General features: G+C 37.1%; 1 protein-coding gene across 1 annotated transcript in view; it reads right to left on the bottom strand.

The window, feature by feature from the left end:
• Nucleotides 1-15,287, bottom strand: part of KIF6 (kinesin family member 6) — a 145,999-nt gene that overhangs the window by 13,064 nt on the left and 117,648 nt on the right. The window contains exons 17-19 of the mRNA XM_063290003.1: nt 10,877-10,958; nt 9,809-9,944; nt 9,294-9,388 (exon numbers count right to left, since the gene is read on the bottom strand). Coding sequence (XP_063146073.1) covers nt 9,294-9,388; nt 9,809-9,944; nt 10,877-10,958 — 313 coding nt within the window. The remainder of the gene's footprint in view (nt 1-9,293; nt 9,389-9,808; nt 9,945-10,876; nt 10,959-15,287) is intronic.

Below are 15,287 nucleotides of genomic sequence, written 5' to 3'. Positions count from 1 at the left end.
AATTTACTTCAAGCAAATAGGTGTAAGTATGAATCCAATTCCTTCCCTTAGTTATTGTTCAACACAACATATCATTTGCAAATTTATACTATGGGTCATATGTTTTATTGTACATAATTTATTTAATTTAAAGTGCTTTATTCCATATTCTCCATGACAGTTAAATGTTATCAGTTAATACCATATCAAACTGCTAGAACTGACAGTAGCTAAATTACATATAACTTTGCTTCTGGCCATTGCTTCTTACATTATGTAAGAAATTGTATGGGAAGCCAACCTTAAACTCCAGAATGTATTTGTGGGAAGTTTGGGGCTGGTATAAGGAAAGACAATTTTAAAAATCCATTGTGCTTATGGCAGTTCCTTGAGTATTATTATTATTATTTGCTAGATGCAAACACCTGACTTAAGCCATAATGATATACACTGTATACACATTAAACTAAATATTATGAATTCTATGTAGATTTTAGAATACTTAAAAGTGTCACCATTTGCTTATATATCATGGTGTAATAGGCACTAAAACGTACTCTGTATCTCAGAGTGCTGAAAAGTGTTTAAGCACAAGTATTTACAATCTAAATTGTCATAAAAAGTTATGTTATCCTTGTTTCAGAGGTAGAGGTATATTCATATGGTTTTCACATCAGGCCTACTAAAGTTTAACTTTTATATTCTGCTACCTAAATTCCTTCAGATAAATACTGAATGACAGTAACTGTTACATACCATATGCTTCGTGTAAACTTTTACTATTACAATTTATTTGACAGATGGAAGATTATGGTTAAATCCTGTTCATTGACTAAATTACCAGTTTGCTTCTGGATGGATTTAGCAACAAAGAGCTTTTTGTGTTCTAGTCCAAGGAATTGAAGAAAAATATAAAGCCCAAGGATCTCATCATATGTAACTATGGGAATGAATAAATAAGTTCACTGTGTCACTGAGATTCAATGGACTCCTTAGGAAGTGAGTGTTTTGTTATTTTATATCCTTAAACATAGGAAACTAGAAACCTTGCTATGAATTGTTAATGCCTCAAACAGGCTTCAAGAGGTCTAGAATAAATTTTCAGCACAGTGGGATATAGGTTGCTGTTCTCTATCACAATGTCAAGAGCTCCATTACAAATTCTTCATTTGTCACAGTGAGAACATAGCTGCAAAAATGGACATAAGGCTTAACATACAATAATACAAAAGCACTTGGAATATCTGAAGAGAAAATTTTCATTGACAACTTAAAAGGGTCATTACAAGTGTAACAACATAGATATCATATGTCTGCAAATAAAAACAGAACTCCAGAGTCTGCCTCTCACAGAATCTCACATTTGATTCATGCTCTTGGATTCTTATCTTCTATATGCGTCATAATCATAACTTCCAAGGTACTTAGCAGCCAAAAATGAGGACCAAAATCAACAACAGAAATACCTAGCCATGGATGCATTTGCCAAAGTAAGTGTTGCTTGCCCCATATATTTAAATTATAGTCATGAAAAATACGCATATCAATTAATACGTAATCTCTAGACATTCCATACAATTAGCATATCAAAAAAGTCACATGAGCTGGCTCAGGACTGGAATGAGCTCCATAAAATGTAATGATCTGCATACTTTTACAGCAGTAATCACTACTGTGGTTTCTGATTTTTCTTGTTTACATAGGTGTTCCCAATATATATTTTGAGCTCCTTCATTAAGGAGTATTTAATTATGTAGAAGTTGCTTTATGTGCAGGTGCACTTCTTCTGATGAATAAATTCTAGGTGGATAATTCTTGAGAATTAGCTCGAAAGAGTTTACTCTGAAATTATGCTGATCAGAAACATTTAATGCAATATATGGAACCTGGTTCATGGAAGCCAGAGCTGGTTCTGCAGATAAAATTGTACTTCTTTGTACTATGACCAAACATAAAAGTTAATGAGGCACAAAAGTCCTTGACTATTATGCTTATCTTTGAAAAAATATCAAAGGAAGGAGTGGAAGGATGATGTGGCAGTCGCTGGGATTGAAGGAAAACTGTCATTAACAAAGCTACAAACCAGCTTGTGTTATCATTACTTATTAAAACATACAAAAATTAGTTGGTAACATGTTTTAACTGTAGAATTCAGAGCTGTGGAAGTTTTACAAATTATGGTTATAATTCTCAAATAACTGCATGTAAAGTCAAAGCTACAGAATCTCAGAATGACTTAATTAAAATGCTGAGCACCATGCATCACAAAAATTGAGAAAGTTGATATAAAAGGAAGAGAAAGAATAGCAGCATTGCCATAGAAAATGTGGTCAAGAATAAATCCAACAATGGCTAATAGCCACTAACCACTGAGGGTTCACTGGTTGGTGCTAAATACTCAGTTTCCAAAGCCAGTAGTTCCTCCCTCCCTCCCTCCTTTATTTAGCAAATATATATGGGTGTATATCCACCAAAGAAACTCTGGGCAATGAACAAAGATAAAAGCAAAATTAAATTTATGATTCACTGAAAAAAAACCCACCAGGCTGAGGCCCCTAAAAAAATCTCAGTGTCAACATATCAGGCACACCTGGACATGCACCATGCAGAAGAGGCCTACTTCCTAGGCCCACTAAGTGACATTGCTTCACCAACATGCCCTCTCTGCACAATTTGATGGGACAGGCATAAACAATCAGGGAGAGGCAGTACTGCAATAACCTGGCCAAATGCTTTGTTGGGGTTAAAAGGTAACAACCAGCTCCTTGAATTGTACCTAGAAGCCTACTGGGAGTCAGTGCAGCTCACATAGCAGCAGCATGGAGTGCCTAATACTATACATGATGCTGCATTCTGAACCAACTGAAGCTTCTGAATGTTCTGCCATTTCCACAACCTTTCTGTCAGGAAAATGGGCATGAACCACGCAAGCTCCAGTTGCACTCTAGTTCCTTAATTATTCTTACCCAATGCAGAATCTTGCCAGACTGAAGATACTCTAACTGATCTAAGTGGAAAAATACTCCCAGGACTCTAAGGCAGGGCCAGCCTAACTTTCTTTGCCAGCCGCCCAATGCTTTCAATGCTGTGAGAATGCTTATCTCCATGGAGTGCACTCTCTCCCCCCTCAGCTCCAAGATCCATCACAGTTTCCAACAGAAGGAAAGAGAAGGCTAGAGACATAGTGACGATTAACTAACAAGGGCAGATCAAGAGACAGCTTCTTCAAATGAGGGTACACCATTGCTTCTACTAAAGTTGATGGCATCGTCTTCTCCCTTAAAGAAGCATTTGCCACTGCCATGATCCAGCACTCACCCCCACCCCCAGTGGCCCAACAAAAGCCACAGAAGCATTGCAGATTTGAATTAGAACATTGGTGTATCAAACACCGAAAATCTCCAAGAAAAACAGTATAGTCACAGACCAAAGAAATAAAAGGATGCTGGAAAGAAGAACCTGTCAGCCACAAGACAGACAGGAACCTGCATGGCTTTTCCTTAGTCCAACCCTGTTATCTAACGACACAGTGTTAGTGGAACTGAGAGCCAGGAAAGACTATGAAATAAAATGTCAGGTCATACATTTATTGTCAGACTCTTAAATATACAGATCTTTGCAAAGTGACAAAAATTGTTAAAGAAACTACACAGATATTGGAAGTATGATTTTTATTTATCTCTCTCCGGAAAACATAAAGATGTTTGACATGAATATTGAAGAGTTTCAGTTTATTTACCCATAAATGTAAAAATGAGATGTAAACTATTAAATAAACATTAGATTGGAGGGAAAAGTATATAAAGGAAGTTCACGCTAAAGCTGCTTGACCTATATGAAATGGACAACTTAAATTCTTTTTTGTGTATGCTTAAATTCTTGTGTATCTTTAAGTTCTTACTTATGTATGCTGTTACACAATTAGTTTAGAAGCCTTAATGTAGAAGTACATTATTGTTTGTGTGAGTGTTCTGTTGTATTAAGCTAACTTTGTAATAATTTTAGTCTTCTTTAACTTCTAATAGAAAGTTGTTCTAATAAAAAAGACAGAAAGATCCTTTTTCGTTTCTGGAAATGATTTAAAAATAAATACAGTATATTTAAGATCTCAGGGAGATCCATAATCTCTTCAAGATATACTTCAAAAATTTCCACATGTGCCAGTAACTGTTACACTAATGGTTTAAGTAAAAGAGAGAGATACAATAGGCTTTTTAAAATATAGTTTTGAATATTGTTCATATGGTGCTGAAAGAATTTGCACTTCACATATCATATTAAACCTTTGGTTTGTTTTACTATGGTCTGTTGAATAATTCACAACTGGTTTGATTTATTTAATATACTAAGCCATAAACTATGGTTTATGTACCACAGTAACAGACTTCATGCAAAATGCTAAGCCAAAAACCAAACAAATGATATATTGCAGGTTAGTTCAGTGAGTGAACCCAGAGATACTCCCTGCAATCTCTGAGAATTCTTTGTAAATGGGAAAGATGGGTAATGATTAGAAATATGTAAATACTATACATATATTTTAAAAGTGGCAAAGGAAACTATATATTAGTTTGCTAGACATTTCAGCCAAAATTCTAATACAGATTAATAAGCAGTTAAGGTATTTTTGGAAAGTATTTTTGACTAGGAACCAGTGTAGATTTAGCAAAAATAACTAATTAAACTTCTCCTTTTGATAAAGTTATTAGCTTGTCAGATTATAGGTACATTATAGAAATAGTATATCTTAATGTCAGTACAGGATCTGATGAAAGTCTTACTTCAGTAGTTCTGTTCATTTCTCAGTGGAAAGTTCCAACTGATGGTTATAGATAAGGAGAGATCAGCCAAGTCTCCTCTTACATATGGAATCCTGCAGGAGTTGGTTCTCTCCCCTTTATTTTTAAATATCTACATGAGGCCATTAGGAGTGTTTGTCCACAGTTAAGGGAGAAGTATCGTCAATACGCCAAGACAATTCACTCTGCATAACAAACACTCTCTTCCAACAACCTAAGAGACGGCTTTATACATGGACTTCACCAGATGGACAACACCGAAATCAGATTGATTACATCCTTTGCAGCCAAAGGTGGCGGACATCTGTACAGTCGGTAAAAACAAGGCCTGGAGCTGACTGTAGTTCAGATCACGAACTTCTTCTTGCACAATTTAGGATCAGACTAAAGAGATTAGGGAAGACCGACAGATCAGCTAGATATGAGCTCACTAATATTCCTAAGGAATATGCAGTGGAGGTGAAGAATAGATTTAAGGGACTGGACTTAGTAGATAGGGTCCCGGAAGAACTCTGGACAGAAGTTGGCAGCATTGTTCAGGAGGCGGCAACAAAATACATCCCAAAGAAAGAGAAAACCAAGAAGGCAAAATGGCTGTCTGCTGAGACACTAGAAGTAGCCCAAGAAAGAAGGAAAGCAAAAGGCAACAGTGATAGGGGGAGATATGCCCAATTAAATGCAAAATTCCAGAGGTTAGCCAGAAGAGATAAGGAATTATTTTTAAACAAGCAATGCGCGGAAGTGGAAGAAGACAATAGAATAGGAAGGACAAGAGACCTCTTCCAGAAAATTAGAAACATTGGAGGTAAATTCCAGGCAAAAATGGGTATGATCAAAAACAAAGATGGCAAGGACCTAACAGAAGAAGAAGAGATCAAGAAAAGGTGGCAAGAATATACAGAAAACCTGTATAGGAAGGATAACAATATCGGGGATAGCTTTGACGGTGTGGTCAGGGAGCTAGAGCCAGACATCCTGAAGAGTGAGGTTGAGTGGGCCTTAAGAAGCATTGCTAATAACAAGGCAACAGGAGACGACGGCATCCCAGCTGAACTGTTCAAAATCTTGCAAGATGATGCTGTCAAGGTAATGCATGCTATATGCCAGCAAATTTGGAAAACACAAGAATGGCCATCAGACTGGAAAAAATCAACTTATATCCCCATACCAAAAAAGGGAAACACTAAAGAATGTTCAAACTATCGAACAGTGGCACTCATTTCACATGCCAGTAAGGTAATGCTCAAGATCCTGCAAGGTAGACTTCAGCAGTTCATGGAGCGAGAATTGCCAGATGTACAAGCTGGGTTTAGAAAAGGCAGAGGAACTAGAGACCAAATTGCCAATATCCGCTGGATAATGGAAAAAGCCAGGGAGTTTCAGAAAAACATCTATTTCTGTTTTATTGACTATTCTAAAGCCTTTGACTGTGTGGACCATAACAAATTGTGGCAAGTTCTTAGTGGTATGGGGATACCAAGTCATCTTGTATGCCTCCTGAAGAATCTGTATAACGACCAAGTAGCAACAGTAAGAACAGACCACGGAACAACAGACTGGTTTAAGATTGGGAAAGGAGTACGGCAGGGCTGTATACTCTCACCCTACCTATTCAACTTGTATGCAGAACACATCATGCGACAAGCTGGCCTTGAGGAATCCAAGGCTGGAGTTAAAATCTCTGGAAGAAACATTAACAATCTCAGATATGCAGATGATACCACTTTGATGGCTGAAAGTGAAGAGGAACTGAGGAGCCTTATGATGAAGGTGAAAGAAGAAAGTGCAAAAGCTGGTTTGCAGCTAAACCTCAAAAAAACCAAGATTATGGCAACCAGCTTGATTGATAACTGGCAAATAGAGGGAGAAAATGTAGAAGCAGTGAAAGACTTTGTATTCCTAGGTGCAAAGATTACTGCAGATGCTGACTGCAGTCAGGAAATCAGAAGACGCTTAATCCTTGGAAGAAGAGCAATGACAAATCTCGATAAAATAGTTAAGAGCAGAGACATCACACTGACAACAAAGGCCCGCATAGTTAAAGCAATGGTGTTCCCTGTAGTAACATATGGCTGCGAGAGCTGGACCATAAGGAAGGCTGAACGAAGGAAGATCGATGCTTTTGAACTGTGGTGTTGGAGGAAAATTCTGAGAGTGCCTTGGACTGCAAGAAGATCCAACCAGTCCATCCTCCAGGAAATAAAGCCAGACTGCTCACTTGAGGGAATGATATTAAAGGCAAAACTGAAATACTTTGGCCACATAATTAGAAGACAGGACACCCTGGAGAAGATGCTGATGCTGGGGAGAGTGGAAGGCAAAAGGAAGAGGGGCCGACCAAGGGCAAGATGGATGGATGATATTCTAGAGGTGACGGACTCGTCCCTGGGGGAGCTGGGGGTGTTGACGACCGACAGGAAGCTCTGGCGTGGGCTGGTCCATGAAGTCACGAAGAGTCGGAAGCGACTAAACGAATAAACAACAAATCGTCAATACGCTGAACATTGCCATCTTGCACTACTCCCACTATTCAGAAGTTGTTGGGGTCTGAATGGGAAGAAATAGGCTAAAATTGAATCCAAGCAAGATGAAGTCATTGCTTATTCAACAAGGTTTTCTGCCAGAGTGGTACTGCTCTGAGGGAGGAGGTCTATGAACTGGAGGTCCAGCTGGAAGGGCAGGTGGAGCTGTGCCCTGGAGGGCCTTTGCCCAGCTCTGAATCGTGTACCAGTCCTAACTGTACCTAGAGTTGGAAGAGCTTGCAATAGAAAATCATACTGTTATCACCATTTGGTTAGACTATTGCAATGCATTCAGTGTGGGGTTGCTTTTAAAGACCACTCAGAAACTTCAATTGGTTCAAAATGCAGCAGCCCAGACGTTAACTGGCATTATTTTATATCTGTGTTTCTGTACATCTGTACATATCTGTACATTGGCTGGCAATAGGTTCGATGTGCAATTTAGAGAGCTAGTTTTGACCTTAGAAGCCTTATATGGTATAGCATGGTGCTAAGGTACCTTCAAGACAGCCTTCTGCATGGAAAAATTGACTGACCTGATAAGAATATTTTGGGGAAAATTGCTTCTACTTTCCTATTACCATGAAATCAGGAGAACTGAGGCCAGGTAGAAGTGCATCTCTACGATGGTTCCTATATCGTAGAACAGACTTTCCCAAGAAACTAGATTAGCCCTAACAGTTTTTGATTTTGAACAGGGGTCTTCTGGAGAGCTTTTTTTAATTAACTGAGAGAATGTCATAGGAATGTTTATATTGCTTCAATTCGATTAGTTTTAATTTTTGTACACAATCTGGCATAATTAAAGTGTGGACATTTTATTAAGTTTATAATAATATTTCTGTATATGGTTGACAGTCACATGATTGTGGCAGTGTAGAAACCCAACAAACAAACAAACAAACAAATAAATAAATAAATAAATAAAATGTGACCCTTGTTTATCAGCTGATGTAATACAGGCCAGAAGTCACTGCTAATAGGTAGATTCACAGCTGAATCTACAATAAGCTGAACAAACATACCTCACAAGTCTTGAGTGGCCTCTTGTCATAAATCCAATGCTATTCAATATTTTTTTTAAATTATTTGGACAAAAACTTAAAGGAAATATTTACCAGATTGCAGGTGTGATTAACAAATAGTTAAGAAACAGAAAGCAGAATATAAATTCGAAATTATGATGGCAAGTTGAAACATTGTCCTTAAACCAATGACATGAAATTTAACATAGATAATAATAATGTCCTTCAATTAGATACAGAAAATCCAAGGTATAATGACTGGATGGAAAGACCAGTTTGATAACAGGCAATGATGTACAGACATAAGAGTCTTAGTTGAGCATGAGCTACTAGTATCATGTAGTTGATGAAAAATTAAAGTGAATGATTAGTCTGAACTAATTGAAAAATAATGTCCAGATTATGAGAGGTAATAGTTGCAATCTATTCTGTGTCAGGCCACATATAAAGTACTGTATTCATTTTAAGAATGACATGAACATACAGACGCAGCTACAGAAAAAGTAAGGGCCATGAGATAGTTGGAAACAAATTACTACAAGAAATAGTTTGAAAGGCTGGAGAAGAACGAAGAGAGACATGATCTTTTCATTCTGAGGTACTGTAAACATCTATTGCTTCTCCAAAGGTAGGGCTGGAACCAAAAGCTAAAAATTATGCAGGAAGAGATTTCAGTAGAACACCAGAATAATTCTCCCAATGGGAACAAAAGGTTTGACAGAGAAATAGACTGCATAGAACTGAAGTGTGAGCAGGAGATTTTTAAGCAGAGGACAGATGGGGTTGCAGACATCTTCTCTGTGATTCTAGTCTCATCATTTGAATCCACAACATGGACTCTTTGCATGGTACACTTATGTACTGATTTACAAAATGGCCATATGGAATTGCTGTACCACTTTACCTTCTGTTCACTCAGAAACACAGAAATATCAGAAGACAAATGTGCAAAAAGATAACCATCTTACCTGATATTACATGAACGTAGCTGATTTTCAAAAAGCGAGGAAGGAGTCTTTAAGACACCAGCTGAATTCTGCAAAAGTGGCTTTTCTTCTTGGCTCTAAAGAAACCATAGGATAAAGAATGAACCAGAGGCTAACCCTCATCTCATTAATGTTGGAATTTGAGTACTGAAATCCTTACTTTGAATTCTAACCCTTCACATAATTGTACATATTTTATATCTCCCATTATATCACTACATTCAGAAATTCTTGATTCACTGAAATGTCAAACTCAAGTTTCAAACTTTCACAATGGATCATTTGATGTTGAGTTACTTAAGGGCATAGAATTTTACACACCTTAAAATCTGGGAAGTTAAAATGCTTTATTAGATCTTTCAGCAGTGGAATGATTACTGCTTTTGTGTCAAATTAAGATGGAGGCAAAATGTGCATTCAATACATTATCCCAACCTTGTTTTCAGCTGACAAATATAAAAGTTATTCTAAAAGTGAAAATAAAAACACCTAAATACCTGCAAACTTGTTGTTTCTTCAGACCACCAAGCTTCAAAGTCTTTTTGCAGCTTCAGCTTTGCTTTTTCCATAAGGAGCTGCAAGTGTTCAATCTCTATCTTCAGCCCTTTCAAGTGAGTAAACATTGTTTTATAACTGCAAAAAGAAAAAGTTATTAAAGAAAAATAATCTGATGCAACTAAAAAAAAACTACTGCCAGGTGTTATGTAGAACTGAACTGAACATCTCTCCCCATTTGTTACCCTGCCCACAGATGGCAAGATGGGAAATATTGATTTGTTCCTTGTTGGGTATTTCTCTCTCTCTCCCCCTCTCCTTCTTCCTCTCCCTCTCCCCCCCCCCCCCCCGCTCTGTCTCCTTTGCTGGAAAAAAATTATAAAGAGTCTGGTAAGTTCATCATACAGTATATGAACAGAAACATCTTCCCCCAAATATTAGTGGCTTATTCATCTGTCAAAGAAATGCCCATCAAAGAGGCCAAACACAGAATTCTCACTGAGTAACGAAATACTCGTGACTAAGATCCCCTTGGCAAGCGGGAACTCTCCAAGTCTATTTGCAGAGGTTGTGCCTAAACCCTGAGAAGGGCTCTGAGAACTCAAGTTTATTCAGTTCTATAGAACTGGTTGCTTGAATGAGGTCTATTCTATAGTTCTTTGATTTCAGTCTCACCACATTGCCTTGGATTTTCTCATGTGCTCTGACCTTGAACTAACTTTGGTCTTTGCCCCTAGAACAACTTTCAGCTGTTCTCTTGCCAGCTTCCACTATTTCTGTGTTCTCGTTTAGCAACAAGCCCAAAGCAACCAACTGGCACCAAGGCTTGGGGAGGCTCTGCTTGAAAAAGGATATTAGCTAATTATGGGAAAAGAGAACATTTATTATCTTTCTTAAACTGACTGATAATCTAATCAAACCTACGCTTTCCCATTGTTGAAATATGGTCCACATATAGTTAGCTATTAATCTAACTTAATAACAAAATGTACATGTTACTTAATTTTTAACAACATACTGTACACATACATACTTAAGTTTTTAACATATAATAATCAAGCCAAGAAAACCTTATTTTCTTCTGTTCAATTTGTGCTCGAAGTGCCTCTTCTACTGGATCAGGTTGATTAATTTCTCGAGGACTGACTACGGCTGCAAGTTATAATCACCCAGTGTTAGCAGTTACAGAAATAAAGCCAAAGGACAAATTTATGTAGTGGAATAATTATCTTATATACAGGTATATAGTAGAAAAAGGTGCCATAAAAGGCACAGAGTGGTATACAGAACACTCTTTTCCAGTTTTCTTCCCACAACAAACCTGTGGGATAGGGTGAGACAAAGTGGCTGACCCTGGGCCATCCACCGAACTTCCATGGCCGAGGGTGGACTTAAGCCTGTCTCCCCAGTTTTTGTTCAACACCAGATATATTATTTCATATTAGTTCTATATGGATTATTTGTTCCAGTTAGTCTCCTAGAATTCTCCCCCTGCCTGTCTCCACCAAAATTATTTACCTTTAACATTTCTATTTTGCATGGGTTTTCCCTCAATGAAGCTGCTGAGAAAAGACCTGGGATTTCCCTTATTATGCCCTTTATTTCCTTTACAGTAAATTTTTCTTCCATCTTTTCTGTTCTTGGCAAAAACGTTACCCAAAGTGGAGATATGGAATTAAGAATTCATGAATGTATACAAATACAGTATTTCCTTAGTAAACTGAAGAAATGTCATCTTTCAATAAACTATTTTAATGCCTTTTGAGTTGTAATTGATATGCAAGCCAAAAAAAATTCTTGTATGGATACATAAGTTATAGAACAGCTTGATAACTCCAGAAGAATGATCTATAATGCCCTCAAAATACACTGCAGAATTTACTACTAATACTCTCTGACAATTTATTGTCACTAATACAGTTTACTTTTCATTGCCTCTGGGGCTGAATAAAAATCATAATTTATCTCCTGCTTATAATTCCCTATTTAATGAATTATACATTGACCTAGCTGGTTCACATGCTAAGCATAAACCATGACCAACTAGCCCTAATGGTTGGGATCTAATATCATGCTAAGCCAAAACTAAACAACCACACCATGGTTTAGTATATCAGTCCAACCATTCATTCTTCTTCTTTTGCAACTGCCAATATTGGCCATCCTGAAATCTAGTGCTTTTCATCTGTAAGTAGGACTGAACCTGCCAATTTACTATTAGCTTCTTAGCTGGCCCTAGCTCTAAAGACTGATCGGTTGATACTAATTTTATAACAGGTTGTGTGTAATAGCTGCAGGAAAGAAGCTTTTGCATGTAAAGCTTTATTAGTTTAGTGCAACATCTAAACATCTTGTGCTTAACTGCTAAAATATATTGGGATTCCCTCTAATCATATCTTGATAATTTCTCAGTATCCAACTGATCTTTGGATGGCTTTTACCTGTTTTTATTTTCCTTATATTTTCTACTACTTTTTTCTTCTTCTAATTTCGTAATTTATAGGATCCCAAATTAACTTGGGGCAATCCAGTACATTTATTCAGAAGTTAGCTGCACTGATAATGATGTACAACCTTAACATATTATATTGAAATTTACTCACATTTACTACATTTACTAAAAATTGCAGCACTGAGATACACAAACACACCCACACTTTCATACATGCATGCATGTGCAGGTGCACCAACACACACACTTGTAATTCTTACTGATTTTCTCTGATACGTATGAACTTGCTGGTCCCTATAGAAAACTTGCTTAATGTCTCCCCATCCCATGAAGTAATAGTGGATGGTTACATGATGCTGTGCCCTTCTACCTTTTTCTTTCAGGAAATCAATTGACAATTCACTTTTGGGAGCTGGGAATGAAACCTTTTTATCTCAGGTGACTGGGGAAATGGTGGGAGTGCAGTTACTCAAATAATAATAAAAAGCAGAGGAAGAACTAGGAAGCTCAGAAAAATATTGATGATAATAAAGAAGTTTCTATTTTAAGCAAGCAACTTTGTTCAAGGCAAGGGTGATACTGACTATAGTAGTGCGATAGTCAGGTCTGAAAAGCACTGGAGCTAATGGTAAGCATTGGCTCAATTTGAAGGGGCATTCCTCCCTCTTCAAAACAGCCAATGAGCTGTGGGTCTAGCTTTTAAGGAAGTAAAGTGCTGCAGCCCAAATGGACCAGCACAGGTAAGTTAAGGGAACATAAAGGAAAAAGCCTGTTTTCAAACTGCAGCAGGAAAATGTATATGGAGGTTGGATTAACAATGAGAGGGAGGAGAATAAAGGCTGACATCCATTTCTGCCCTCAGAAAGTGGTTCCTCTCCCTTTCTAGCAATGGGTCAACCAGACAGTGTGGATCAGCTTATGGTGACCAGGTCTGAAACAAGAGGGGCACCCATTTTTCCTCACTCTCAAGCAGCAGGACTCCAGAGAATGGAGAGAAAAGTCTTTTCCAGATTCCAGAGAAAGACAAATCATTTTTGAAATTAGGGCAGGTTGCCTGTTCCTGTTGTAAGGGATACAACGTAACTTAATCTTATTTGTAAAACTTAATTTTATAATTAAGAACAGTTCAAATAGTTCAAATACAAAATGCAAATCTAATCAGCACATACAGACAAAAGAGATGGTGACAGATATAAGAGGCTATTCTGACTCACAGAAATGAATCAGCTATAGGCATAGTTCTTAAAATCTTTTTAGCTACTTAACCATATTTTAAAAGCATTTTTAATATGTTTGCATTTGTCAGATGGTCTCTCATGGAGCAAGTATCATCTGAAGGTCAAAACTTGCCAAATTCCAGTAAATCACCTTTGGACAACATCCCTCCCCATCTGCTTTTATTGTAAACAAAACCATATGCAATGTTGTGCTATTAATATGACAGCCAGGATGATGTAGTTAGACTAGGACTATGAACACCTACATTCAAGTCATGCTTCAAACAGGGAAGCTGGGTGTTTCTGGGTGCTGAGTGTTTCTGAGCTGACTCACTGAGCTAACTCACTTCAACCTACTCCACAGCTGTGGAGAAGGAATAGGAAGGTGTGCTATGTATACTGTGTGAGCTCCTGGAGGAAAGGCACCGATTCAAACAAAGAAACAAAAGCTATACTTCTTAAACAATTCAAAATCTAAAGATTCAAGAGACAAATGTTTCTCAATCTGGAATATTAAACAAACATTTGGAATCAAATGATATCCAGACAGCATCTGCTAAAAATACATTTGTAGGTGTCAACAATAATACAATAAATGAAATTCCAGAAAGACAGCCTTTTCTGTTATGGCACCTGCCCTCAGACTCCCTGCAACCCTGCTGGCTTTTCGCAAGGCTTTAAAGACCTGGTTTTGCCATCGAGACTAAGGCCGTGATGGTGTGAATGAGCCCGTTTCTTGGTTGTGTTAACTGAGATGATCGTTAGTGTTGAAGGTTGGTTGCTTGGCTGCTATGTTATTTATAATTTTGTTTCTTGTTTTTATTCTGTTTTTAATTAGCTGCCCAGAGTCAAGTACTTCAGATGGACGGCAATATAAATTCAGTAAATAAATAAATATAGATGAAAGAAGCAAATATGACTGTTTCAATGAAATATTAAAAATTAATAGACTGCCTAGGACAACTGTATGAACATTCCAGATAATGTTCAGGATTAAAGGCATATATTTACATTAAATGTTTCTTTTTACTACTTTATTACAACTAAAAAATGAAAAAGTGAAGCAAACTTATATTAGAAATTATTCTGGAAGACATTTGAACAAACTACAGACATAGTAACATTATGATATCTTTCCAAAAGGCCCTGAGAATCAATAATACAGTAAAAGTGAAGAACCCTTTTGCTTTTAGTCTCAGAATAACACTATGCTAACAAGACAAGGCAAAACTGAAAACATACTTGTTGGCAAACGAGCTTCTTTCTATGCTTCTTACTTTATTTTTGTGTAATAGAGCTGTTGTGTTCCTATTGTTATGCTTTACATACCATAAAATTTGATTTCATGCTAACAATACTGACTGTTTTTCTGAATTGCCCCATACTAGTTTTCAAGCATTTTCTAAAAATCCTTCAAATGACATTTTGTTTTGTTTTTCCCATATGAATATTTTCTTGTTCAAAGGAATTATTCTTTGTTCCATCTTCTTTCAAGATGATTAAAAAAGCCCTATTACCACAATGTTCTTGCATCTGGATGAAACAGTGTCTTTCCTAAAACCTTTGAAAGAGACACAGAAGAGTTAAAGAAAAAAGAAAAAAGGATGAATAGTTTGGAGATATTTTTATGGCCACATGTGAAAAAGCCACATGTTGGAAGTGCCTAACTTTCTCTACATCAGGACCATTTTGTATAGACCTAGGATGTTGGAGTCTGTAGTATATAAGATTCTTGTTTTTCTGTTCTGGTTTTCATTTATGCCCGAATAAAAAACCACAACATAGTTATTAGATTTTATCACAACTATTTTT

Source organism: Candoia aspera, chromosome 1 (assembly GCF_035149785.1).
Source record: "Candoia aspera isolate rCanAsp1 chromosome 1, rCanAsp1.hap2, whole genome shotgun sequence".
NCBI lineage: Eukaryota > Metazoa > Chordata > Lepidosauria > Squamata > Boidae > Candoia > Candoia aspera.
The sequence above is the reverse complement of the archived record's forward strand: the minus strand, read 5'-3'. Positions and strand labels throughout refer to the sequence as shown.